The sequence below is a fragment of the Zootoca vivipara genome, chromosome 17 (genome assembly GCF_963506605.1).
Source record: "Zootoca vivipara chromosome 17, rZooViv1.1, whole genome shotgun sequence".
Classification (NCBI taxonomy): Eukaryota; Metazoa; Chordata; class Lepidosauria; order Squamata; family Lacertidae; genus Zootoca; species Zootoca vivipara.
Window position 1 is genome coordinate 31,019,949 of NC_083292.1, and position 23,808 is coordinate 31,043,756.

The 23,808-nt window shown below is 50.1% G+C and overlaps 1 protein-coding gene across 6 annotated transcripts; it reads right to left on the minus strand.

Moving 5' to 3' along the window:
• Positions 1-531: 531 nt before the first annotated feature.
• Positions 532-22,798, minus strand: LOC118076375 (sodium/calcium exchanger 1). Of its 6 annotated transcripts, XM_060269486.1 has the most exons (8): positions 21,041-22,798; positions 8,629-8,723; positions 8,338-8,361; positions 7,043-7,164; positions 5,508-5,607; positions 5,327-5,329; positions 4,804-5,076; positions 532-1,555 (listed from the first exon to the last, which is right to left on the minus strand). In XM_060269486.1, the coding sequence occupies exons 1-8, from the start codon at positions 22,792-22,794 to the stop codon at positions 1,179-1,181; spliced, it is 2,748 nt and encodes a 915-aa protein (XP_060125469.1). In that variant the 5' UTR covers positions 22,795-22,798; the 3' UTR covers positions 532-1,178. The 6 variants fall into 6 exon arrangements, with proteins under 6 accessions (XP_060125469.1, XP_060125470.1, XP_060125467.1 ...); XM_060269487.1 differs by lacking the exon at positions 8,338-8,361; XM_060269484.1 differs by lacking the exon at positions 5,327-5,329 and having other exon boundaries at positions 7,043-7,205; positions 8,346-8,361.
• Positions 22,799-23,808: the final 1,010 nt, after the last annotated feature.

Genomic DNA, 23,808 nt, shown 5'->3' on the forward strand with positions numbered 1-23,808 from the left:
AAATAAAAAATAATTTCTGTGGGGGGCTTCCCCCCCTGTAAGTAAAATAAACTCAACTAAATAGAAATCTGAGTTCTGTACCGAAAAGGGGAGTCGAATACTAATGTGGTGGAAGTTGTTAATTTGGGAAGGGCGAGCGCTGTGCCGTGGAAGAGGAAGGGAGGGGAAAGCAGCTATCCTAGATCTAGCTATATTTCTGTTTTTTGCTGTTTTGATACTTTTGTGCTGTTCTGGGGGGTTTGTAAAGAGTGCAGGTTTTTCGGAGGGTATTGACTGTGCTTGGAACAAGGTAAACTGGCTGATTAGGATCCTTCTCCCCTTCTCCTATCTCAGGCATCCCCAAACTTCGGCCCTCCAGATGTTTTGGACTACAATTCCCATCATCCTTGACCACTGGTCCTGTTAGTAAGGGATCATGGGAGTTGTAGGCCAAAACATCTGGAGGGCCGCAGTTTGGGGATGCCTGTCCTATCCTCGCTTGCTTTTTCCACCTCTCTCTCTCTCTCTCTCTCTCATTCCAGTTTTGCTGACATCATTATGTTACCATCCACTGGGATGCAAAGAGTGCCCCCTCTCTGTCGCTGCAAGAAACTGTGGCCAGGCTTGCAATGGGAAGGACAGTGTGTCCAACTAAGTAGTCCTCCAATACTTGCAAGGATAAGAATGGTAATTGGCAGGGCTGGTCAATATCCCCCCACCCCACCCCACCATTTTCTGAGGCTACTAATTCACCCAGGTCAGTGTGGAAGGGGGTGGCCTATGTCCTGGCTCAGCCTCCCTTGAATCTGTTGCACCCCTAAGATGTGTCTAAAATCAGGGTTCTTAATAGCTTGGCTTTTTCTCTCTCCAAACGGAGGTGGGCGACTCTGCCATCAGTCCATCGCAGAAGCCTTGACCAGGATTCGACCCTGTAACTTTGTCCCATTTTTGTTACCACCTTAGTCATTACTAGACTGCAGGGCTGGCGTCGGCGAAAGTCTTCACTGAACTGTTGCGGAAGTGAAGGTGTTCCCATGTGCTTGAGAAAAAAGGGATCCCCCAACTTGGGGAGGGAGGGTTTGCCTTTTCCTTTCTCTCCCTCCACCCCCAAGTCATCCAGGGGTCAGTTTCCCAAGGTTTGGACAGGGGCCTCCCCAAGGCCAAGCCCGAAAGCGAATCTCCCAGCCTGCACTTGTCTTTCAGAAGCCCTGAATGTGGCAGTAGGCTTCCAGGGCAGCCAGAAGGATGTAGACCAGCCATAGGCTCAGGAAGAGAAGGGTTGCCAGGATTTTGGGGGTTCGGGGACCACCCAGTTCTCCGCCGATGGGTGGGCGGCGGCGGTACATTAACACTGCAATGCTGAAGAAGGCGAAGATGGTGAAGAGGGTGACCGAGAATGCCAGGTTGCCAGGCTTCACGCGAAAGGGCTGACCTTTGCTGGCCCAGTACCCGGCTGCAATAGTCCAGGCCACCCCGATGCCCAGGAAGACGTTGACTGCGTTGCTACCCGTCACATTCCCAATGGAGGCGTCAGCGTGCTGGTCTTGGATGGCGGCAACTTTGCTGGCAAAGGTATCTGCGGAGACAAAAGGGCAGAAGGCGGTTGCAAAACAGATACTCTCACACTGAGCTACGGCCATGCTTCCTTCTAACCACATTGAGGCTCAAACAGGGTATCGTCTAATCCAGGGTTTCCCAAACATGAATCTCCAGCTGTTTTTGGACTGCAACTCCCATCATCCCTAGCTAGCAGGACCAGTCATCAGGGATGATGGGAATTGTAGCCCCAAAACAGCTGGAGACTCAAGTTTGGGAAACCCAGAGCTAGGCAAACCACTATTTCGACTTGGCAGAAGACAGTTTCCTATGTTCCTGCCATACGAGGACCCATTCAAGGCTGGCAAAAGCCCTTAAGGAAAGTGCAGATCAGGGCTGGTGAGTGGGATGCAGCCTGGGGCAACTGGAGGGCCAAACAGCTTGGAGGGCCATGTTTTGTTGCTAGGATTCTCCATTTCTCATCTAAGAGGTAAGTGTGTCAGAATTTTGGGAAGCTAAGGGCAGGGCACCCTAGTGCCCCGAGCAAGGACAAGATTTGGTGCTCCTTCCATATTAATGTAGGTTTTATCATCATCATTTTGTGCCCCCTCGGCTAACCACCCACACCGTCCTAAATCTGGCACTGCTATGGGTGCAGCAACCCTACACCTTCCCAGGACACTGTGAAAGCAGAATAAATTGTTCGAGCAGGAGGCAAATCTCCCCAAGCTAATGCCTCCATTTCCCTCCTTGCCAAGCCTTTAAAAAAAGTCTGCAAAATAAAATAAAGTAAAAATCTGTATTACACTGCTGTGCAATCGTACTTCCAATCCTCTCCAGAACCCTTCATTCTCTGCGACGTAATATATATTTGGGCATTTCAGCACTTTGCAGGGTTAGCTCCTCGCTCTCCCACTCTCTCAATATGAGATTTAGCCTTATCATCATTTCTCCACCAGCTCATCAAGACGGCAAGTTTTCTCCTTTCTAATCCTGTTCTCCAGACTGCCTGTTAAATACAGCCGCCTCTCTTTCCCCGACAATCCTCTTGCCGTCGCCTCTGGCTTTGTCGGCCACATGTTCTGAGACGTGAGAGTCTTCTGCTTTTTCATCCTGAGCCATTAATATGAACCCAAGGCTCGCCCCCGCTCTGCTCACCCTAAATAGCAAGAGCAGGTTTAGGATTTGTTAAGAGCCCCTGGTGTGTGCACGCCAGAAATCCAGTGATGGGGAACTTTTGGGCCTCTATTTCCCATCAGCCCCCAACGACCTTCATTTGGGACAACTGATTGAGCTTCCTAGCTGCCAATATTAACAAATTAAAGAAATGGGGTAGCTCACAAGACTCCTAATCTCAGAGCCGTGGGTTCAAGCCCCACATCGGGCAAAAGATTCCTCCAGCCCAGGGGGTTGGACTGAATAATCCTCATGGTTCCTTCCAACTCTAATGATTCTATGATTTTTATCTCCCAATAATTTATCTTGCTAGTTCGAGGGGAAGCACTTTGCAAAAGCAGCTCCTCTGGGGACAAATTAAAATAAGGTTTGTGGGCTCCCTACCTCTGCAGTAGTAAAGGTGGGCTGGCCGGAGTCTAGATCTGGAGAAAGAGCTCTGATCTGTCTGCAGGACTGACTGCAGAGCTAAAAACTTCCATTTTCTTCCTTGAGGCATAAATGCCTTTTTCCTCTCCCCTCTATGCCCTTTTATTCTGGGTTGATGGGATTATATGGGGTTCTAGTACGTAATAAACCAGAAGGCAAAATAAAATACTTAACTTTGGGCAGGGACAAAGAGGCTGAAGGTGGTAACACCCACTTTTACCTCTGGCTCCACCCACCACTGGTATGTGGCCCTTAGAAGGCTGCCCAAAGGGGAATGTGGCCCTCGAGCTGGCAAACGGTACCCCGCTATGATTTATAGGATTGCTCTGGTTTATGATTAAAGCATATTCGTGCCCTACAGTGCAATCCTACACGTGACTACCCTGATGTATGTCTTGCTGAGTTCAATGGGGCTTATTCCCAGGTAACTAAGAGAGGCTCACAGTCTGTTTGTGTGTGTGATTGATTGTAGAATTAGGCAAATTAAGGCTATCACGAAGAGTCGGACACGACTAAACGACTAAACAAGGCTATCGGTGGCTATTAGCTGTTGACAGTTAAAAATGCAAAGTCTGTGTAAAGAGAGAGTTTGCCTCTAAATCCCAGGTGCTGTGAGACAAACCATCCTGGAAAGTCTGCTTATGCTGTTAAGTGTATGGATGGCAAATATACCTCCCTGCTTCTTTGATTGCAGTCAAGAAAGCAGAAAAGTCTATCCACCACCCAAAGTCTTCCTTAAAGGATTATTATTATTATTATTATTATTTAAAAAATAATTTGTTGAAAATCAATTTTAAAAATTGTTAAAGGAGAGCCTGGATGGCAGATAAACTGCTTTCTTGACTGTGATCTCTTTTAGCTGATTTTAATGTTATATTTTTAAAATTACTGAATTGTCTGCCCTGCCCTGGACTTGTTAGAGATATAAATTGTGTGTGTGTTTGTAGAGACCTTTGGTCTAACCCAAGGCAACAAAGGCTAATAATAATAATGATAATATCCCTGATGCCTTGGGATAGGCCAAAGGTTTCTTCAAGCCCCAAATTAATTAATATTCTTTTATTTCATTTTATTTAGTCCATTTATATCCTGCCTCTCCTCCCGGATGAGGATGAGCCCATGGTGGCAGCAATTACCGCTACCGTTACTATAAGTAGTATTATTATCCATTCAGTTTCTTACCCACACCTCATCACAAGGTCCTACACCAAAGGCCAAGACTGTGTGTTCGGGTATTTCCTCAGCACATGACAGAAGCTGCACAATGAGGGATTTACCTCTGGGGATGGAATGCCGCAGCTTGGGGGCTACCACAGAGAAAGCCCTTCTCTCGGACCTTCCCCTACTTCCTCCTTGAACATCTGAGGGGAGGGGAGCTCCCAAGAAGGCCCCTCTGCCAATTTCTCTCCAGGGGTGTTCTGTGGGGAGTGAGCCAACCTTAACCAATGCGATGCCTATTTCAGGATAGTTTGGTGGCTTCTTTTGTTTTTAACTGGCCTGGCTAATGTTCCTTTACAGCAAAGCTTTTCAGGACAGGAAGAGGCAAGAAACCTTGATTCCTCCCAGCTGATCGGGGCCAAGAGAACCCATAAAATACAATTTGCCCTGTGGCGGTTCCACCCTTCCCCTCACTGAGGTCACTCCTGACCCTGATATGATCTGCCCCACTCGCCGCCCCTCACTGACCAGGCACGGAGGTGCCCAGGGCCACGAAAACCACGGCTGTGACAGAGTCTTTGAGGCCAATGGTGCAGCCAAAGTGGGCGGCCAGGTCTCCGGTGAGGGCGGTGAGGACTCCGATGAGGCAGATGGAGACGAAGAAGCAGGCCCAGCCGCACCAGTATTCGGTTGGCGGCACAAAGGCAAACAGAACTTTCCAGAAAACCGTCAGGAAGTGCATGATGTAGTCGAAGCAAGAGGGGAGGCGCTCCTCGCCAGAGTCGTCGTCCTCGTCGTCACCTGGAGGGGGGAGGGAGCACAGAGAGACACCTTGAATCGAAAAGGGACGCCACCAGCCCACCTTAGCCAACCTCCCCACAGCTGATTTTAAGAAGGAAAAAGAAAAGAGTAACTGGGAGAAAACAAAATTGACAACTCCCCCATCCCTGTCATGTAACTCCATTTTCTTACATTCACCCCATGGCCTCCTCTAGTGGGTTCTCTCTTCCACTGTGGAATATTTAAACCAGAAGTTCCTTGGGACAGAGACCTGCTGCCTTTCCCCCCTTTTCTTATTTTTCTCATCAAAATGCCCCCCACAGGGACGAGGCTACGTCTGAGCGTGTTGTGGCTGGTGACTGGAAGCAGCTGTCTGCGGTGTCCAGAAGTTGGCTACACCCTCTGTCCCAACGCTCCTACACCCCTCCAAAAACGTCCATCTTCTTTCTTACCAGCGCTGACGGTTACGGCGCTAACAAACTGCTCCCTCCAGCTGCTGCTGCCGACGACGAGGGCCAAGTTTGTCTTCTTTATTAATTTGTCCACAGTGCTCTGGAAAAAGGGGGTGGGGGGAGGTGAGAACTTCAAGCAGGCAGAAGGGGCTAGTCCCTATGGAACTTCTCCCCGCACCCACCCCTTTCCGCCACCACCGCTACCAGTATTGCTATCCTCCTCCTCCTCTTGGCTCTTCAGCGCCCGTGGTCAGGGATGGCGTGGGAAATGTCATTGCATCTTTGGGCCCCGTGCCACCCTGCCATCTGCCTAACCAGCCATGATGACAAGGGCACTGGAGCAAAAGGTGGCGTGAGAAACCGGGAGACAGATTCAAAGGAAACAAATCTGTTTTTAATAAAGAACCAGGACGGACGTTTTGCCCATCTCAGAAATAAATTTGTTATTATTACTGTAACTTATATATTCAAAGAGAGGGAATTCCAAAAGGTAAGTAAAGTGCCACGATACCAAAGAAGGCACAATTCCTGCATTGTGTGGAATGGAAGTCCAGGCAAGGTGATATCTGCAGGAAGCCCTCACCTGCAGAGGGCGGTGATCCATTGAGTGCATAAGGATGAGATGGTAACTGACACAGGGACATCACACTCAATAACAGGTTGTGAAAAACACACAAGGCTTGGAGGCTGAACAAGATGCGAGGGCACCTTGTAGGGCGCAGGCTCACATTGGGCAGGGTTGGATGTTTTGTGGTGGCCCAAAAGTCCATGGCTGGGGTCGAGCGGGTGGGGAAACAGAAATGTTTAAACTTCAGCTCTTTATTCTGGGGGATTCTCAGCCCCTGTTTATGGGCAAGGAGCTGGTTCCTGATTTGGTTCCTTATTCAAAAGCCCAAGGGTTCTTTCAAGACAGCCTTTTTATTAAGCATTCATCCTAGTTTGCTTACTCAGTGGCCAGACTATGTCCGGTCTTGGCTGAGCGTTTGTTCTGATTTGTTAATGGGGTAGTTATACGACAATGGGCATCCCCCTTGCTATATCCTGATTTGCTTGCGGAATGTTTAAACATCTTCCTGTTAGTCATTCGTTCATCCCACACTTTTCGTCGCATTTCCCTGTCACTTTCCAAACTGCAAATAGCCTTGTTTGTTAAAAAAAAATTAATGGATGGTGGAAATTGGAGGTTGGCACACTAGGACAAATGGGGCACCGCCCCACCAAGCTCAGTCCACCCACACTTGTCTATCTCTTTACTTACAATCAGTCCAAGGGATGGCATTTGCTGGCAGCTTCCTCCTCAGTCTCAGCATTTGTAGAACTCAGCAGAGGGGGGGGGAGCTAGAATTATTTGGTTCTGCCTGTCATTGGCTCTGCTGCCACCTACTGGTAGGCTCCTTGCCTTCCACCCTACCAGTCCCAATGGGCACCAGGCACCACTGGGAGGGGTGTGTGTGGATGCTGAAGTGTGAGGAGGGGGATTGTGACTGAAAAGTCTCTCTTGCTAGGGAGTGCCAGGTGAGAGAGTGTCTTCTTACCTTGAATTCATAAGATTCCTCAATAACAACTTCAAGTTTGGGGTTCTCTCCAAGGCTAGGACACCCCATCTTGGCAATTGCTTCCTTTTCTCCATTAGGCAAGCGGTTTTCATTAGTGTCACCTGGGGTGGGGGTGGGGAGAAAACAGGCACATAGGGAGAGGCTGGAATCCCAACATCCCCTCTCTGCCAGCCTCCAGAAACCTCTTTCCAACTATCTAACCTCTTCCGTCACCCACCGTCCTCAGTCCCCTTCCCAGTTGCTTCAATCCATCTCCTTAATGACCCAAGGTTGCCCACTTTCCTAACAATTTGGCCCTTCTGCCTTTCAAACAGCAGTCCAGCATGCAGAAGGTGAAGCTTTTATTATCAATTTATCTCCCTTTCATGAAAACCATCACCTGCTAAACTTCTACCTGCCAGCCTGCTGTTTAAAAAGCTGGGGAACAGATGTTGGCAATCTCTCTTTGTGCTCTCCTCCTTTATTTTATTTTTTTTAAGCAAAGATCATAGAAACCTGGAGGCAAAGCCTTTCCCCCACTAATTCGGCAAGTCGGTTAAATTTTGCTCTTGGACTTGAAACAACCGAGACAACTCGTGAGACATCATCCTGCAATCGTTTGAGCACCACCCAAAAAGAGGACACGGTTTTGCATTAATTAGGACTGTGTTAATTTCAACTGTGTGCACGCCATACATTTAAAGCACATGACTTCCCGCTAAGAGTCCTGGGAACTGGAGCTGGGTGCTGGGAAATCCAGCTCTGTGGGAGGTAAACTACAATTCCCAGGATTATTCGGGGGGGGGGGGGGACGACGACGACAGTGTGTTATAAATGTATGATGTGGACAATGCGAATTTAGACAGGGTGACTATAATTTGAAAGGGGGAAAAACCAACACTTTTCATTTCTGCAGCGGGTTGGACTGGATGATCCTCAGGGTTCCTTCCAACTCTACAATTCTGTGATTCTAGGGAAGAGTGTGAGCCGATGACCTGCGTGCCTGCTTAGTCTGCTGTCTAGCTGCTTCTCACTCCCTGTGGGTGGACAACTTCTCTCTCTTCTGAGAGTTCCTTACTGTATCTTTAAACTTACCTTGGATTACACGACCCTACAAATAAAGGGCTCCGCTAATACCATGTCTTCCTTAAGTCTTTCCGCCATAAGCTCAGGGGAAGGGAACCTTCTTCGTCCTGAGGGCCGCATTCCCTTCTGGGCAACTTTCCAGGGGCCACAAGACAATGGTGGGTGGGGCCACAGGCAAAAGTGGGCAGAGCAATGAATGTGAACCTGACCTTTATACAGCAGGCTTGCAAGACCTGGAGGACCACATTTGCCCCCCAAGCCCAAGGTTCCTCATCCCAGGTGTAGCCCACCCCACATCCCCCTCTGCCCCTCAACTATCTTAGAATGTCTCTCCTGCAAATATTATTATTTTTAAAATTTCTACGCCACCCTTCATCCTAGGGCAGTTTACAATATAACAACACAAAATACATCACATAATACAAACTAAAACAACAACAACAACAACAACACACACACACACCAGGATTCCCCACCTTTAACCTTACCATGCCGTGGACCTGTGTCCAGCAGTTGTGGTGGCCCCAGCTCCAGGTGGAAGTTCTTGTTTTTCTCATACTCCTCATCGTCAATAATTTTAATTTCGATGTATCTCCTGGGGACGAGGGAGAAAATATTGGGTTCCCTGGAGCAGGCAGACTAATGCAGGAAGCAATCTTCCCAAGGTACTGCCCCGCTTTCCCCTTCCCCTCCCTCTCCTGGGCCTGGCCTTGGCTTTGCTCTGGGCCCAGCAAGTGGAAATTTAGTAAGCCCATACTTTCTTGGGCAAGGAAGTGAAGCAACAGGGAAAGCACTCCTTGGCTTAATATCAGCATAAAGGTAAAGGGACCCCTGACCATTAGGTCCAGTCGTTACCGACTCTGGGGTTGCGGCGCTCATCTCGCGTTATTGGCCAAGGGAGCCGGCGTATAGCTTCCAGGTCATGTAGCCAGCATGACAAAGCCGCTTCTGGCGAACCAGAGCAGCACACAGAAACGCCGTTTACCTTCCCACCAGAGCGGTACCTATTTATCTATTTGCACTTTGATGTGCTTTCGAACTGCTAGGTTGGCAGGAGCTGGGACCGAGGAACGGGAGCTCACTCCGTCGCGGGGATTCAAACCGCCAACCTTCTGGTCGGCAAGCCCTAGGCTCTGTGGTTTAACCCACAGCGCAACCCGCATACCTAATATCAGCATAGCAGGCAGCCATTAAAAGTCATACGCAGCGGAGGCCGGTGCGTTCGGGAGAATGAGGCATTGCCTCGTCAACTTCAAACTGCCGTCAGCCATCCCCGGCCTTCTTGCCTTCTTCCTTGCACCCAGTCTAGCAGGTGGTTCTGCCTGGCAGCTTCCTTCTCCATAGTCTCAGCTTTGCCCCTTGTAGTAATCAGCAGGGAGAAAGAGGAGGATGGGGACAAGACAAACCTAGAACTATTTGGCTCCGCCTGCCGTTGGCTCTGGTGCCACCTACTGGTGGGCTCCTTCGCTTCTGCCCTAACAGCCCTGATAGGCCCCAGCAACGGCTGGTCAATTATGTTAAGAGAGAGGGGGGGGGAAGCTTGGACCACCCTCCACCCAAATCTTATCACCAAATCTGGGTGTGCAGAACTCACATCCGGGCCCTGCCTGTCATCCGTTCAGGCTCCACCTGCCATTGGGGCCCCTGCCTTCTGCCCCAGAACCAGTCCCCTCTGCACAGAGGAGCGAGGCCAGCAGGGAGAAGCAACCCTCCCCATAGCCACCTCCTGCTCCTTCGAGCTCATCTCTGCTTATGCATGACCCCATGGCTTCGCTCTCGCCAAGCTGTGGCACAACACACACACATGCACACATTCCGGGTACGCTAAGCCGAGCCTGGCAGCCGGAGCCTCGCTTGATGCCATCTGTTTTTAGTTCCCTAATTACAAACACAAAGAGACGGCTTGGTATTAATGGGATGGGAATATATGTGGGTATGTCAACGCTATAGGGCTGCCAAGGGGGTGAAAGACAAGCCACCCTTTCGGATCTTAAGATTCAGGTCTCACTGACACGGAGACATATCCCCAAACTCTGCCGCATTTGCGTCAGAACAACAAATCTGATCAAATGCATGCCACAGCTATATTTTCTGGCGGTACGTAAGTACAGAAGAGCGTTTCTTTTGCTGGGCTGTCTTAACCTCTTGCCTTCCCAAGATCCTCAGCAACAGATTTGCTGAAGTTCCCTTCAGTGACAGGTGCTGTCGCCCTTGCGATCATGTTGAGCTTGAAACAGCCTCGTGTCTGTTTCTCTACTGTAGATTTTATTAAGGGGATAGAGAACACATAATTTATCCTCTTATGAGCTGGTTTCCTGGCTCGATCCTTAGAGGCGCTTCTGAGTATCTTCCTGCAGGGGGTCTCATAAATCCATCACTTGAACAGGTGGCAATATAGCAAAATGTTGTAATATCCCTGGAACGGCTATGCTTGTTAGTTCCACATGTCACCTTTATTCTTCTGAGGCTGTGGTTTTGTATATAGATATAGATTAGATATAGATATAGATAGATACAGTGGTACCTCAGTTTATAAACACAATTGGTTCCAGAAGTCTGTACTTAACCTGAAGCATACTTAACCTGAAGCGAACTTTCCCATTAAAAGTAATGGAAAGTGGATTAATCCGTTCTAGACAGGTCCACGGAGTACTTAAACTGAAAATACTCAAACTGAGGCGTACTTAAACCGAGGTATGACTGTATAGCATTTTCTTTAACGTCCAGTTGACTGATACCTCAAAAACCTGAGGTAAAGTTGCCACCTCCTTTACAGGGTTGGCTCCTGCACTTTTTACAGAAGCTGCCTGGCACACGTAAATTAAGCAGGTCTAATTCTTACTCCACAGGGACCCAGGTGGCGCTGTGGGTTAATCCACAGAGTCTAGGGCTTGCTGATCAGAAGGTCGGCGGTTCGAATCCCTGCAACGGGGTGAGCTCCCATTGCTCGGTCCCAGCTCCTGCCCACCTAGCAGTTCGAAAGCACATCAAAGTGCAAGTAGATAAATAGGGACCGCTCCGGCGGGAAGGTAAACGGCGTTTCTGTGTGCTGCTCTGGTTCGCCAGAAGCAGCTTTGTCATGCTGGCCACATGACCCGGAAGCTGTCTGCGGACAAACGCCGGCTCCCTCGGCCTATAGAGCGAGATGAGCGCCGCAACCCCAGAGTCGGACACGACTGGACCTGATGGTCAGGGGCCCCTTTACCTTTACCTTAATTCTTACTCCAGTAGTGATGTATGGAAGTGAGAGCTGGACGATAAAGAAGGCTGATCGCCGAAGAATTGATGCTTTTGAATTATGGTGCTGGAGGAGACTCTCGAGAGTCCCATGGACTGCAAGAATATTAAACCTATCCATTCTGAAGGAAATCAGCCCTGAGTGCTCACTGGAAGGACAGATCCTGAAGCTGAGGCTCCAATACTTTGGCCACCTCATGAGAAGAGAAGACTCCCTGGAAAAGACCCTGATGTTGGGAAAGATGGAGGGCACAAAGAGAAGGGGACGACAGAGGACGAGATGGTTGGACAGCGTTCTCAAAGCGTTCTCAAAGCTACCAACATGAGTCTGACCAAACTGCGGGAGGCAGTGGAAGACAGGAGTGCTATGGTCCATGGGGTCACGAAGAGTCGGACACGACTAAACGACTAAACAACAACAACAATTCTTACTCCAATTAAACAGGCATGTGGAGACTATTGGCCCTCCAGATGTTGCTAAACTACAGCTCCTATCATTGCTCGGGCTGATGGGAGTTGTGGTTCAGTAACACCTGGAGTAACACCTGGAGGTGTTACTGAGGCAGCATCTTAAAAAGCAGAGACATCACCTTGCCTACAAAGGTCTGTATAGTTAAAGCTATGGTTTTCCCAGTAGTGATGTATGGAAGTGAGAGCTGGACCATAAAGAAGGCTGATCGCCGAAGAATTGATGCTTTTGAATTATGGTGCTGGAGGAGACTCTTGAGAGTCCCATGGACTGCAAGAAGATCAAACCTATCCATTCTTCAGGAAATCAGCCCTGAGTGCTCACTGGAAGGACAGATCGTGAAGCTGAGGCTCCAATACTTTGGCCACCTCATGAGAAGAGAAGACTCCCTGGAAAAGACCCTGATGTTGGGAAAGATTGAAGGCACAAGGAGAAGGGGACGACAGAGGATGAGATGGTTGGACAGTGTTCTCGAAGCTACGGACATGAGTTTGACCAAACTGCGTGAGGCAGTGCAAGACAGGAGTGCCTGGCGTGCTATGGTCCATGGGGTCACAAAGAGTCGGACACGACTAAACGACTAAACAACAACACCTGGAGGGCCCAAACTTTATGTGGAATAAAAACTTTGCCTGCTTCCATTTCTGTGAGTGAGGCTGTCACGAAAAGATGGAAAAGCCATACCCTTTAAAATTAATAGAGCAAATGGCATGTGATAAACATAGATAGATAGATAGATAGATAGATAGATAGATAGATAGATAGATAGATATAGATAGATAGATAGATAGTGTTGTGTATTGAGTCAAAGGATTTTATATCTGTATTATTATTGTCTGTATTTGCATTAGGATAAAGTAACTGCCTTTTGGTCCCAGAGGGTACAGCTACTATTGGTTCATTTAAGCTGCTGTATTTGGATCCTCTGTCTTATTGGTTTCCTCCAAAAGGCAGCACTGTGATTGCGTGATATTGTTCCCTCCAAAATGTATCCCTTCCTAGCTAGTCCCCTGTCCCTATAAATGTAGCTTTCCTCTCCTCAGTCTTCAGTCTTGTTCACTTTAATAAAGAGCTGTTACTAGAGAACTGTCTCCAGCATGTTTTGTCAAGAGAGCTGAAATCACAAACCCCACGTCACAACAACTGGCGACGAGGATGGGATCCGGAATGCTGAGGAGCGGTTAAACACAACCCTGCCTCAGAGTCCGGATTGCCAGCTGAGAAGACGACCCTGCCCGCTAGGACAATGGAGAGTCCAAGGGTATTGGAGCCCTTCCAGCCATCAGAGCCCCACACCTGGGAAGACTACGTCGAACGCTTCGAGTTCTTCGCAGTGGCTCAAGGGATCACCGATGCCAGCAAAAGAAGGGCCACATTCCTGAGCTACTGTGGGCCCGAGACCTTCAAGCTAGCCAAGGCATTACTTGCTCCAGCGAAGCTGAGTGAGACATCTCTCCAAGATATTCTTGCCTTCCTAACAAGCCACTTGGCGCCTACTGAGACCAAGATGGCCCGGCGGATGGAGTTCCATAAGAGGCAGCAGCATGCTGGGGAGTCTGTATCCGCATTTCTGGCTGAACTCCGGAAGCTCGCTCAGCACTGCGGCTTCCAAAATCTGGAAGAGACTCTCCTGGATCGGTTTATTGGTGGTCTGAGCAGCAAGAAAGCCAGAAGACGCATCGTGGCTAAAGAAGAGGTTACCCTTGCTTCAGCCTTGAAGGAGGCCACCGCCACGGAGAATTATGAAAGAGAGGAGCTTGATGCCAGTCGCAAGGCCACTAAGCCACAGATAGAAGTTGCGCATGCCATGGACGAGCTAGAGGCTACTCCAAGCCAGAGCCCAGTCCGTGGGGTTGAGTCGGTGCGTCAGGCCTGCACAGTGCACAGAGATCGCCGAGGCAGTTGCCCAGGTTGTGGCGGAAACCATGAAAGGAAGAGTTGTCGTTTCAGGGATGCTATCTGCCGGACGTGCGGAAAGACGGGTCACATCGCCAGGGTCTGTAGATCGGCGGCGTCGGGAGCGACAGGAGCACCTAGACTGGAGCATCGCAGACCGCCCACAGCAACTCGTTTTCTAAAGGACTGCCACTACGTAACGGAGATCAATGGGAGGGCTGTGCAGTTTCCAGCGCAAGGCAAGGCACACGTCAAGGTGAAGATTGAGGGTCAGCAGTGCGACATGGAGGTGGACTCCGGATCTGCATTCACCATCGTGTCAGACCAGACCGCGAAGACATTCTTCCCCAGGGGTAAGTTGCCCCCTCTGGAGCCCTTTCCGGCAACCTTGCAGTCGTACTCAGCAGGCCGCATCCATGTTATGGGAATGTGTGCCGTGAGAGTACAGTTCCGGGACAAACAGGCTGTACTCCAACTGGTGATTGCGAAGGGCAGTCGCCCCAGTCTCCTGGGCACTGACTGGTTCCCTGCCCTGGGACTGAGTATCTCAGGGCTTAATTCAATCCAAACCTGCCCTGAGATGAGCGAGGTATTATGCAAGGAATTTGCTGGTCTCTTTAATGGAAAACTGGGTTGTTATAAAGGGCCCCCAGTTGACTTCGAGTTGGACCCCGGGGTGGCTCCAATCCGACTCAAACCAAGGCGAGTGCCATTTGCACTGCAACCCAAGATCGAGGCAGAGCTGGATAAATTGGTCAAGCAGGGAGTTCTCTCACCCGTGGACTCTGCTAAGTGGGAGACTCCAATCGTCACGCCCCTTAAAGCAAATGGGGAAGTCAGGATATGTGCAGATTACAAATGTACTATCAATAAGGCACTCAGGGGAAACTCATACCCCATTCCAGTTGTATCACATCTGTTGGCTAAACTGGCTGGGGGCAAGGTGTTCGCCAAAATTGACCTGGCACAAGCTTACCAACAGCTGCCAGTAACCCCACAATCAGCGGAAGCACAGACTATTGTCACACATAAAGGGGCGTTCAGAGTTAACAGATTACAGTTCGGAGTTTGTGTGGCCCCAGGGATTTTTCAAGGGCTCATGGAACGCCTGTTAAGAGGTCTGCCGGGGGTCTTGCCATTTTTTGATGACGTTTTGATTGCTGGAAAAGACCCACAGGAACTGGTTGTGCGTGTCCGTGCAGTGTTGCTCAAGTTCAAGGAGGTGGGGTTGCAACTGAAAAAGGAAAAATGCAGTTTTGGGGTGCCAACGGTGGATTTCTTGGGGTTTAAAATTGATGCATCAGGCATCCACCCCACAGATGCTAAGATTAAGGCCATCATCGAGGCACCACGACCACAGAACAAGACGGAGTTGCAGTCATTCCTGGGACTTATTAACTTTTATCATTCGTTCTTACCCCAGAAAGCTTCGGTAGCTGAACCATTACATAGACTATTGCAGAAAAAGAATGTGTGGCGATGGGGGCGGGAGCAGCAGAAGGCTTTTGACTCCTTGCGAGGAATGCTGAGTAGCAGGAGCGTCCTTGCTCATTATGATGAGTCAAAGCCGCTGGTCCTGGCATGTGATGCCTCTCAATACGGTCTGGGGGCTGTGCTGAGTCATAGGGAACCGGATGGGTCGGAAAAGCCCATCTCTTTCTATTCCCGTACGTTGTCGCCCACGGAGCGCAACTATGCTCAAATTGATAAAGAGGCACTGGCTATTGTGTCCGGAATCAAAAGGTTCTATGATTATTTGTACGGTCGCCAATTCTCCATTGAAACGGACCACAAACCACTGTTAGGGTTGTTCAACCCAAACAAACAAACGCCACAAATTCTCTCCCCCAGAATGTTGCGTTGGTCAATATTCCTGAATGGGTTCCAGTACACCTTGACCCATGTGCCGGGGAAACAATTGTGCCATGCTGATGCGCTGAGTCGCTTGCCCCTTCCTGGCGGGAGCAATGAGGATCCTGCTCCGGCGGAGCACATTATGATGCTAGAAACACTTCCGGGGGCTCCTGTAACAGCTACGGATATAGCTGAGAAAACGAGGAAAGATGCTGTTCTCTCCCGTGTGCTCACTTGGGTGGGGAGGGGGTGGCCAGGTGGTCCGCATGAAGAAAAATTCAGGCCTTATGCGACAAGGCAGCACGAATTGTCCATGCATAAGGGTTGTCTCCTATGGGGAGATAGGGTGATCATCCCAGCACCACTGAGAAACAGGGTTCTTGAGACGCTTCACATGGGACACCCGGGAATGGTCAGGATGAAGTCGCTAGCCCGATGTTATGTGTGGTGGCCTGGAATGGACCAGAACATAGAACAATGGGTACGAACATGCAAGGCATGCCAAGAGGTGCGGCCAGAAGTGGCCAGAGCACCAGTCCACTGGTGGGAGCAGTCCAGGACTCCCTGGAGCCGGCTGCACATAGATTTTGCGGGGCCATTCCAAGGGAAGGTCTTTTTGGTTATCGTTGATGCATATTCCAAATGGTTAGAAGTGGCGATGGTCCCTAGCATGGCATCAGCTGCCGTAATCAAGGTGTTGAGGCAGCTGTTTGCTACCCACGGGTTACCTGAGACCATTGTATCAGATAATGGGGCAGCTTTTGTATCCCAAGAATTCAGGGCATTCTTGGCTGATAACTTCATAAGAGGGGTCACATCCGCGCCCTTTCACCCATCCTCCAATGGGCAGGCTGAGCGCATGGTAAGAACAGCCAAAGAATCCATTGCGCGCTTAATGGAGGGTAACTGGTCGGCTCGCATTGCGCGAATGTTATTTTTGCAGCATGCGACGCCGTGTACTGCGACGGGCAAGTCGCCAGCCGAGCTGCTCTTAGGTAGAAGACTGGTAACGGTGCTGGATTATGTCCACCCAGATAAAATGCCAAACCGTAATTCAAGAGCAACCCCCCAGGCTGAGACTGACACAACAAGGTATCTCGCCCCTGAAGATCTGGTCTGGGTGAGGAACTATTCACGAGGTCCGCGGTGGGTGGCTGGTGTGATCACCCGGGCTAGTGGACCTGTGTCCTATTATGTGACCTTGGAAAATGGGCAAGTTTGGAAGAGACATATAGATCAGCTGAGGCGCCGGGCGCTCAGCAGGGAGGAGTCAGATAATTCATCCCTGGCTAATGACGCACAGCTGCGAGACCAGAGTGAAAATGGTCCAGAGGTGCAGTCACCAGGGGCTTCAGCAAATGAACCAGGGTCTGCTAGTCCTCATGATGACGAGGTACAGGTCGGGGACCCTGAGATGTCTGGGACTCCCTCTGTTCCTGATGAAACCCCTATAGCAGCCCCTCCACCACAGGTAACACCCAATCCAGAACCTGCAACACCTGTTGTCAGGAGATCAGGTAGAAGTTGTAGGACCCCACAGTACCTGAGGGATTACGTCTGCTGTGCTCACTAGGGGGGGAGGGGTGTTGTGTATTGAGTCAAAGGATTTTATATCTGTATTATTATTGTCTGTATTTGCATTAGGATAAAGTAACTGCCTTTTGGTCCCAGAGGGTACAGCTACTATTGGTTCATTTAAGCTGCTGTATTTGGATCCTCTGTCTTATTGGTTTCCTCCAAAAGGCAGCACTGTGATTGCGTGATATTGTTCCCTCCAAAATGTATCCCTTCCTAGCTAGTCCCCTGTCCCTATAAATGTAGCTTTCCTCTCCTCAGTCTTCAGTCTTGTTCACTTTAATAAAGAGCTGTTACTAGAGAACTGTCTCCAGCATGTTTTGTCAAGAGAGCTGAAATCACAAACCCCACGTCACAACAGATAGATAGATAGATGATAGATAGATAGATGATAGATAGATAGATAGATAGATAGATAGATAGATAGATGATAGATAGATGATAGTGTTTGTAGAGCAGGGTAGGTTTTTCAGCCCAGGGGCCGTATTCCATTCTGGACAACTTTTCAAGGGCCACGTGTTAGTGGTGGGTGGGGCCAGGGGCAAAAGTGGGTGGAGCAAAGTATGCCAATTTTATCTTTCTATAGGAGGCTAGTTTCCACACATACACTCACAGACGCCTCTCTCTGTTCTCCATCCGGACAAACAAGAGGCATTCTTGCAGAGTTCAAGGACACATCCCTGTCAGACAAAAACACTCAAGGGTGTGGGGTGCAAAGGGGTCAGGGAAGGGTGCGGTTTAGGGAGAGATTCAAGGGCCAGAAAGAGGCCTCAAGGGCCTGTGGTTCCACATCCCCATTTTGAAGAGCGACTGCCGTGAGGTAATTTCCATCCGCTTTCCTCTGGAAGAAGCATTGCTCTCCGCTAGTTCACAAAGGAACACATAAATGCGCATCCCATAAATTTTCACTCACTCACTTTTGTCTGCCACCACCCTCCCCTCACACACACAAACTCCTGCATGCTCCGCTCTATTGGCACACAGCACCCATTTATATCTGCTCGCACTCGCACCATTTCCGTCGCACATCGGCTTACGGCCTGCCAGCCGCTCGCCCCCACGCACGGGTGCTTTCACGCTCTCTCCCGCGTGTGCCGTCGGCCAAACGACCCGCTCTCCCCCCCCGCCACCCCACTTCCCCCCTTCTCGTGCAATTAGGTCAGAGCCTGTCAAATTGGGAGCTGGAGGTTGCTGCAGCACAGCTTGACGGGTGAAAGATTAAGATTTCAAGAAATTAATTCCATGTGTCTGACGAAGCCGGAGGGATGCTGGGGGTGAGTGGCGGTGTTGGTTGGAGGCTGGCGACAAGGCAGCCGAGCAGCAATTATGAGGAGATAATTTTCTGAGATGTATGTGTGAGCGCAGGATGCTTCCTGCTCCTGAGGGATGGAGCCTGGGACCCTCCTGCCACTCATAGTGAATGTCCTTAAGAAAGAGTCTTCTACTGAGTCGGACCACTAGTTCATCTAGCTCAGAACTGCCTGACTGGTAGTGGCTCTCCAAGGTTTCAGACAGGAAGCGTCTCTCAGGACTAGCTGAAGATGCCATGGGTTGAACCCTGGGGCCTTCTTCTGTGTGCAAAGCAGAAGCTCTAGCATTGAAACTACGGAGTCCTTCCCTGTCATCCAACTTTTTCTGATGCAAAACTGGGATGTAGGCCTTCCAGGAGACACTCCCAGGAAAGTCACGTGACCCACACCTTGCTCCTGCTGCAAAAAAAAAGTGCACCTTTTCGGGGTGAGAGTGCACAAGATCGTGGCACTCAAAATGGCCGCCGAGATCTTGCATGAAAAAAAACACAGAATGTCCCTTTTACCCCAGGACACTTGGAAGGTATGGGTGTGTTATCCAGGTTAACAGGCTCAGATCGCAGGTGATGGGAAAAGACTGCTGTCTACTCAAGACCTCAGGGATTAGCTGCCAGTTTAAGCAGGCATCACAGGCAGAGAGAGAGAGAGAGAGAGGGAGAGGGAGAGGGAGAGGGAGGGAGGGAGAAAGACTCTAATAAAGGCAGCACCTCATTTTCAGTAGAACATTTCAGATGCTCTACCACTGACTTATGGCAGTGTGTGCCTTTCTTTCTTGTCTTTCTTTCATGTTGCACCATGAAGTAAGTTGCATCATGAAGGAAGGGTGCCATTGAGCATGTACAGAGCACCTTTATCGAGCTTTGCCACTCCTGCCCCTGCTCAAGCCACCTCCCATGCCTTTTAACATAAACCTGGTATGTGCAACAGACATTCAACATGCTATTCCCATTTCTTAAATCGGGGTGGGGAATCTACTGTCCTCCAGGTGCCGCGGCAGGGATGATGGGAGTTGTAATCCATTGACAACTGGGGGCCATCAGGCTCCGTACCCTTAAAAAAATTAAATCTGTTTCCCATTTCTTAGCTCTAGCCAAGCAACGCTCCGCAGCTGAATTTCTGCTTGCGTCAAAGCACTGTATCTCAGGAGCCAGAGGAGAATGGGTTGGGGGGTTGGGAAGAGGGAAATGAGCTGCGTTGGCATTTTCAAGAGGGGAGGTGTGATGGGAGGAACTGGGAAAGCAATCTCTGACTGCCACTCAGCTACTGGGGCTGCCATAGCTAAACAATTTTGTGGTCTTCCTAAAAAAAAAAAAGGTCAACTATTTTTGAAATATGGCAACCCTAGGTCAAAAGAGATGCGGGTGGCGCTGTGGGTTAAACCACAGAGCCTAGAGCTTGCCGATCAGAAGGTCAGCAGTTCGAATCCCTGCGACGGGGTGAGCTTCCGTTGCTCGTTCCCAGCTCCTGCCAACCTAGCAATTCGAAAGCATGTCAAAGTGCAAGTAGATAAATAGGTACCGCTCTGGCGGGAAGGTAAACAACGTTTCCGTGTGTTGCTCTGGTTCGCCAGAAGCAGCTTAGTCATGCTGGTCACATGACCTGAAAGCTGTACGCTGGCTCCCTCGGCCAATAATGTGAGATGAGCACCGCAACCCCAGAGTCGGTCACGACTGGACCTAATGGTCAGGGGTCCCTTTACCTTTATACTAGGTCAAGCATCAATTTTGCTCGATAATAACCCAGTGGAACAGGAAATAAAACGTACACCATTAAAACAACAGTAACAGCCACAAATTACTGAATGTAGTCTGGGGCCAGGATACCTAAAAGATCATATCGCCCAAGGCCAGTCCAAGATATTTTGCCACCTGAGGCAAACTGCAAAATGGTGCTTCCGGCTAGGGAAGAAAGGGTGAATGAAGATCTACATTAGGAAAAGGGTGGGGGGGATAAATCCACTTTCCCCCAATGGTTGAAGTGGGAATCAAAGGCTGCTGTGGTTGGGGAGAGGGCTGAATCATGCCAGGTGGGTGCAGAGGGCAGCCCCCGCCATTTCCTTCTTGGGGATAGGAGAAAGCATCAATCAGCACCTCCTTTTCGCCGAAAGGCCGCTATAGAGGCGGCATGGCTGCAGAGGAGGAGGCAGATTTGGCCTCCGAGGAGTTTGCCGCAGCAGTCACTGCCACTGCTACAAAGGCAATGGGTGATGAATTCCTCAGAGGCCCTCTCTCCTGCCCCTGTGGATCCTGTGGCCTGAGGCGGTCACCTTGCCTTGCCTCATGGGTGAAGCAGCCCTGGTCTCACCAATTATATATCCCACCAGTCACTGTGTCTTGCAGGAGAGGGCATCCTACAGATGGCATCCTATCAGGAGGACCATAGCCATCATGGTTAACCAGCCATTGGTAGACTCATGCTCTATTATTCCTCCCCCCCCCATCCTCTTTTAAAGCCATCCAATTTGATGGCCCTCTTGTGTGGGTCACAGCATCCCTGCTCGTGTTTTCAGTACACAGTGCCCACACCAACCTTTTCAAAGACAAAAACAAACCGCCTTCCCTAGTCTCTTACATGGTCTCATCATTCTGGAACTCCACTTTGCCGGCGACCTCCTCATAGTCCTCTCCGGCCTTAGCGGTCCCCTCAATGGTGTGGAAGGGGATGGCCACTCTCCCGCGTGCCCCCGAGGTCCTCAGCACCTTGATGCGCACAGCCCCCACGCTCTCGCTCACACGCATGGAGGCCCCGTCGAAGGTGAAGATGCCGGCATGGTCGTCGTCGAAGATCGTGACAGTGGCCATCTTAGAGGGCCCGAGGCATGCTTTGGGGGGAGGCTCGGGGCCCGGTTCAGCCCAGGCTGCCCGCACGTTACTGAGGTGGACATAGAAATACTCGTCTTCCTCGAAAATGTCGTCGTCAATGATTCCGACCCGCACTTCCTTGTGGGTTTCCCCTGGCTTGAAGAGCAAGGTGCCCTCCGCAAACTCGTAGTCTGAGCCGGCGTTGGCCGTCCCGTCCTCCGTGCGGAAATCCACCCGCAGCGTGACGCAGGCTGGGTCCCCTCCCCGCCGGGCCACAGTCAGCACCACCGAGCCGCAGTTCTCAAAGCACTGGTAGTGTGCTGGCTCGAAGCCAACTTTGGTCACGGACTCGTCTTCTTCCTCACGCACCTCCTGCATGCTAATGGCTTTGCGGGCTTCGTCCGCCGCATGTTTCTTGAGGATATTCCCTGCTCCAATCATCATGCGTGTGGCCTGGATGCGGTAGAAAGCCCGGCTCTTCTGCTGTTGGACTAGCACCTGATAGTTGGCCATCTCGATAAGCTGCTCCATGTCCTTTTCTGGATGTTTCTGCTTGAGGTCCCTTAAGGTGCGAGCCATATCCCTGCGAGCTTCATCATCCTGGTCCTTCCCTGCTTCCACAAGACCTTCGGATCCTTCCTTTAGCGAGTTGTCCATCTCCATGTCCAGCTTTGGATAGGCAGTATCACCCTCAGTCTCGATGATCAGGCCTCGGGCCTTGTCCGCCCGGTATTTCTTGTGTACATATTTGTAGAAGAGGAGCCTTCTGTCAGCCACCCAAGCCTGGAGCACACAGAGTGGGAAGAAGAGGAAGGTGAGGAGCCCTTCCCACAATTCCACTATGCCAGGAGAGAACCAGGCCAGGATGAGGTATAGCCAGATATAGGCGAAGATGCTCCAGGCAGCGGTAACAAAGAAGACCCGCAAGTGTTTGATGCGCCGTACCTCGCCCTCGGGGACCACATGGATGCAGACGGCAATAATGACAAACATATTGAAGGCTGCGCTGCCGACAATGGTGCTAGGCCCCATGTCTCCTGCGGTAAAGCCGTGACCCACAATCTCAATGATGGAGAGCAGGATCTCAGGGGCTGAGGAACCCAGTGCCATCAGGGTCAAGTTGGAGACGGTCTCATTCCAGATGCGGATGGTGGTGGTGGTGGTCTCCCCGTTGGGCTTCTTGATGGTGATCTCCTTCTCCTGTGAGGTGATGACTTCTATGGAGGCCATGAAGCGGTCGGCAATGATGGACATGCCCAGGAACATGTAGATCAGAGCCACAAAGTAAACGATGGCCCTTGCCACCTTGTCCCCCACAGAGGGGTTCTGTGGGAACCACACTGGCAAGATCACACCTTCCTGGCACACCGTGGCCTCTTGGCACTTGGCGGTGTTGTTGCCACTGTCCGGGGACGCTGTCTCAATGCCGTGCGTGCCGCCATGGCCACCCACCGTCGCCAGCGGTGAAGGGAGGAACAAGGCCAGCAGCAAGGCCGAAGCCTTCAGTTGAGACAGGAGTGACATGGCGAGGAAGACAATACCTGTAAGGTAGGGCAGAGAGTGTTAGTGAAATAATAATAATAATAATAATAATAATAATAATAATAATAATAATAATAATAATATTCCATCCATCTGGCTGGGTTGCCTCAGCCACTTTGGGCAGCTTCCAACACATATAAAAACACAATAAAACGTCAAATATAGGGCTGCCTTCAAATGTATTCTAAAACTTGTATACAGTAGTTATTTATCTCCTTGACACCTGATGGGAGGGCGTTCCACAGGACGGGCGCTAGGACTGAGAAGGTTCCCTGGTTCCCTGTAACTTCACTTCTCGCAGCGAGGGAACTGCCAGAAGGCCCTCGGAGCTAGACTTCAGTGTCCTGGCTGAATTATATGGGATGGAGACACTCGTTCAGGTATACCCTAGGCCGTTTAGGGTTTTAAAAATCAGCACCAACACTTTGAATTGTGCTCAGAGCCAGTGTAGAAAAGGCGATGACTAGGCAAGATAATGAAGGTTTGGACTTGGCGGCAGAAGAAGAGTACATGTATCAGGAACTGAAAGAAGAGACGGAAATAAAAAATTATGTACGTAAATCAGATTAATTGTGCTTTTATTTTGTCCACAGAGTTTATGGGACAAAAGAGTACCAAAAGAGGGCCCTGTGCCTTTAGATTGACAACAATGGACTCCAATCTAAAGGCACAGGGCCCTCTTTTGGTACAGTACTAGGATATTCCAGAAACGTCACTTCTGTGTTCCAAGCTTCTCACTTCCAGAATTCTGGGCTAACATGTTTCCAAAAGGAGCTCTCTCTGTCCTCCCCATCACTTCCTTGTTCACTCCTTTTCTGCAAGAGGGGAGACAGCAACATCCCTTTCCCTCCCCCCTTCCCACGCACACCACCGCCTACTGATGCTGAAAAATAGATTCCAGCCCCAGCCCCAAGAATAGAATTGCTATTACTACATGCCTTTTCCTCTAGACACCCGTCGTCCGCACCGATGACACAGAGGCACAATCACGCCTTT

Coding starts and splice junctions, on each gene's coding strand:
- LOC118076375 (XM_060269484.1), bottom strand. CDS start 22,794: ATGTCACTCCTGTCTCAACTGAAGGCTTCGGCCTTGCTGCTGGCCTTG. Junction 8,724..21,040: donor TTCCAGAATGATGAGACCAT/GTAAGAGACTAG, acceptor CCTCGTCCCCAG/GAGATACATCGAAATTAAAA. Junction 5,608..7,042: donor AGGAATCTTATGAATTCAAG/GTAAGAAGACAC, acceptor CCCTTTTTCCAG/AGCACTGTGGACAAATTAAT.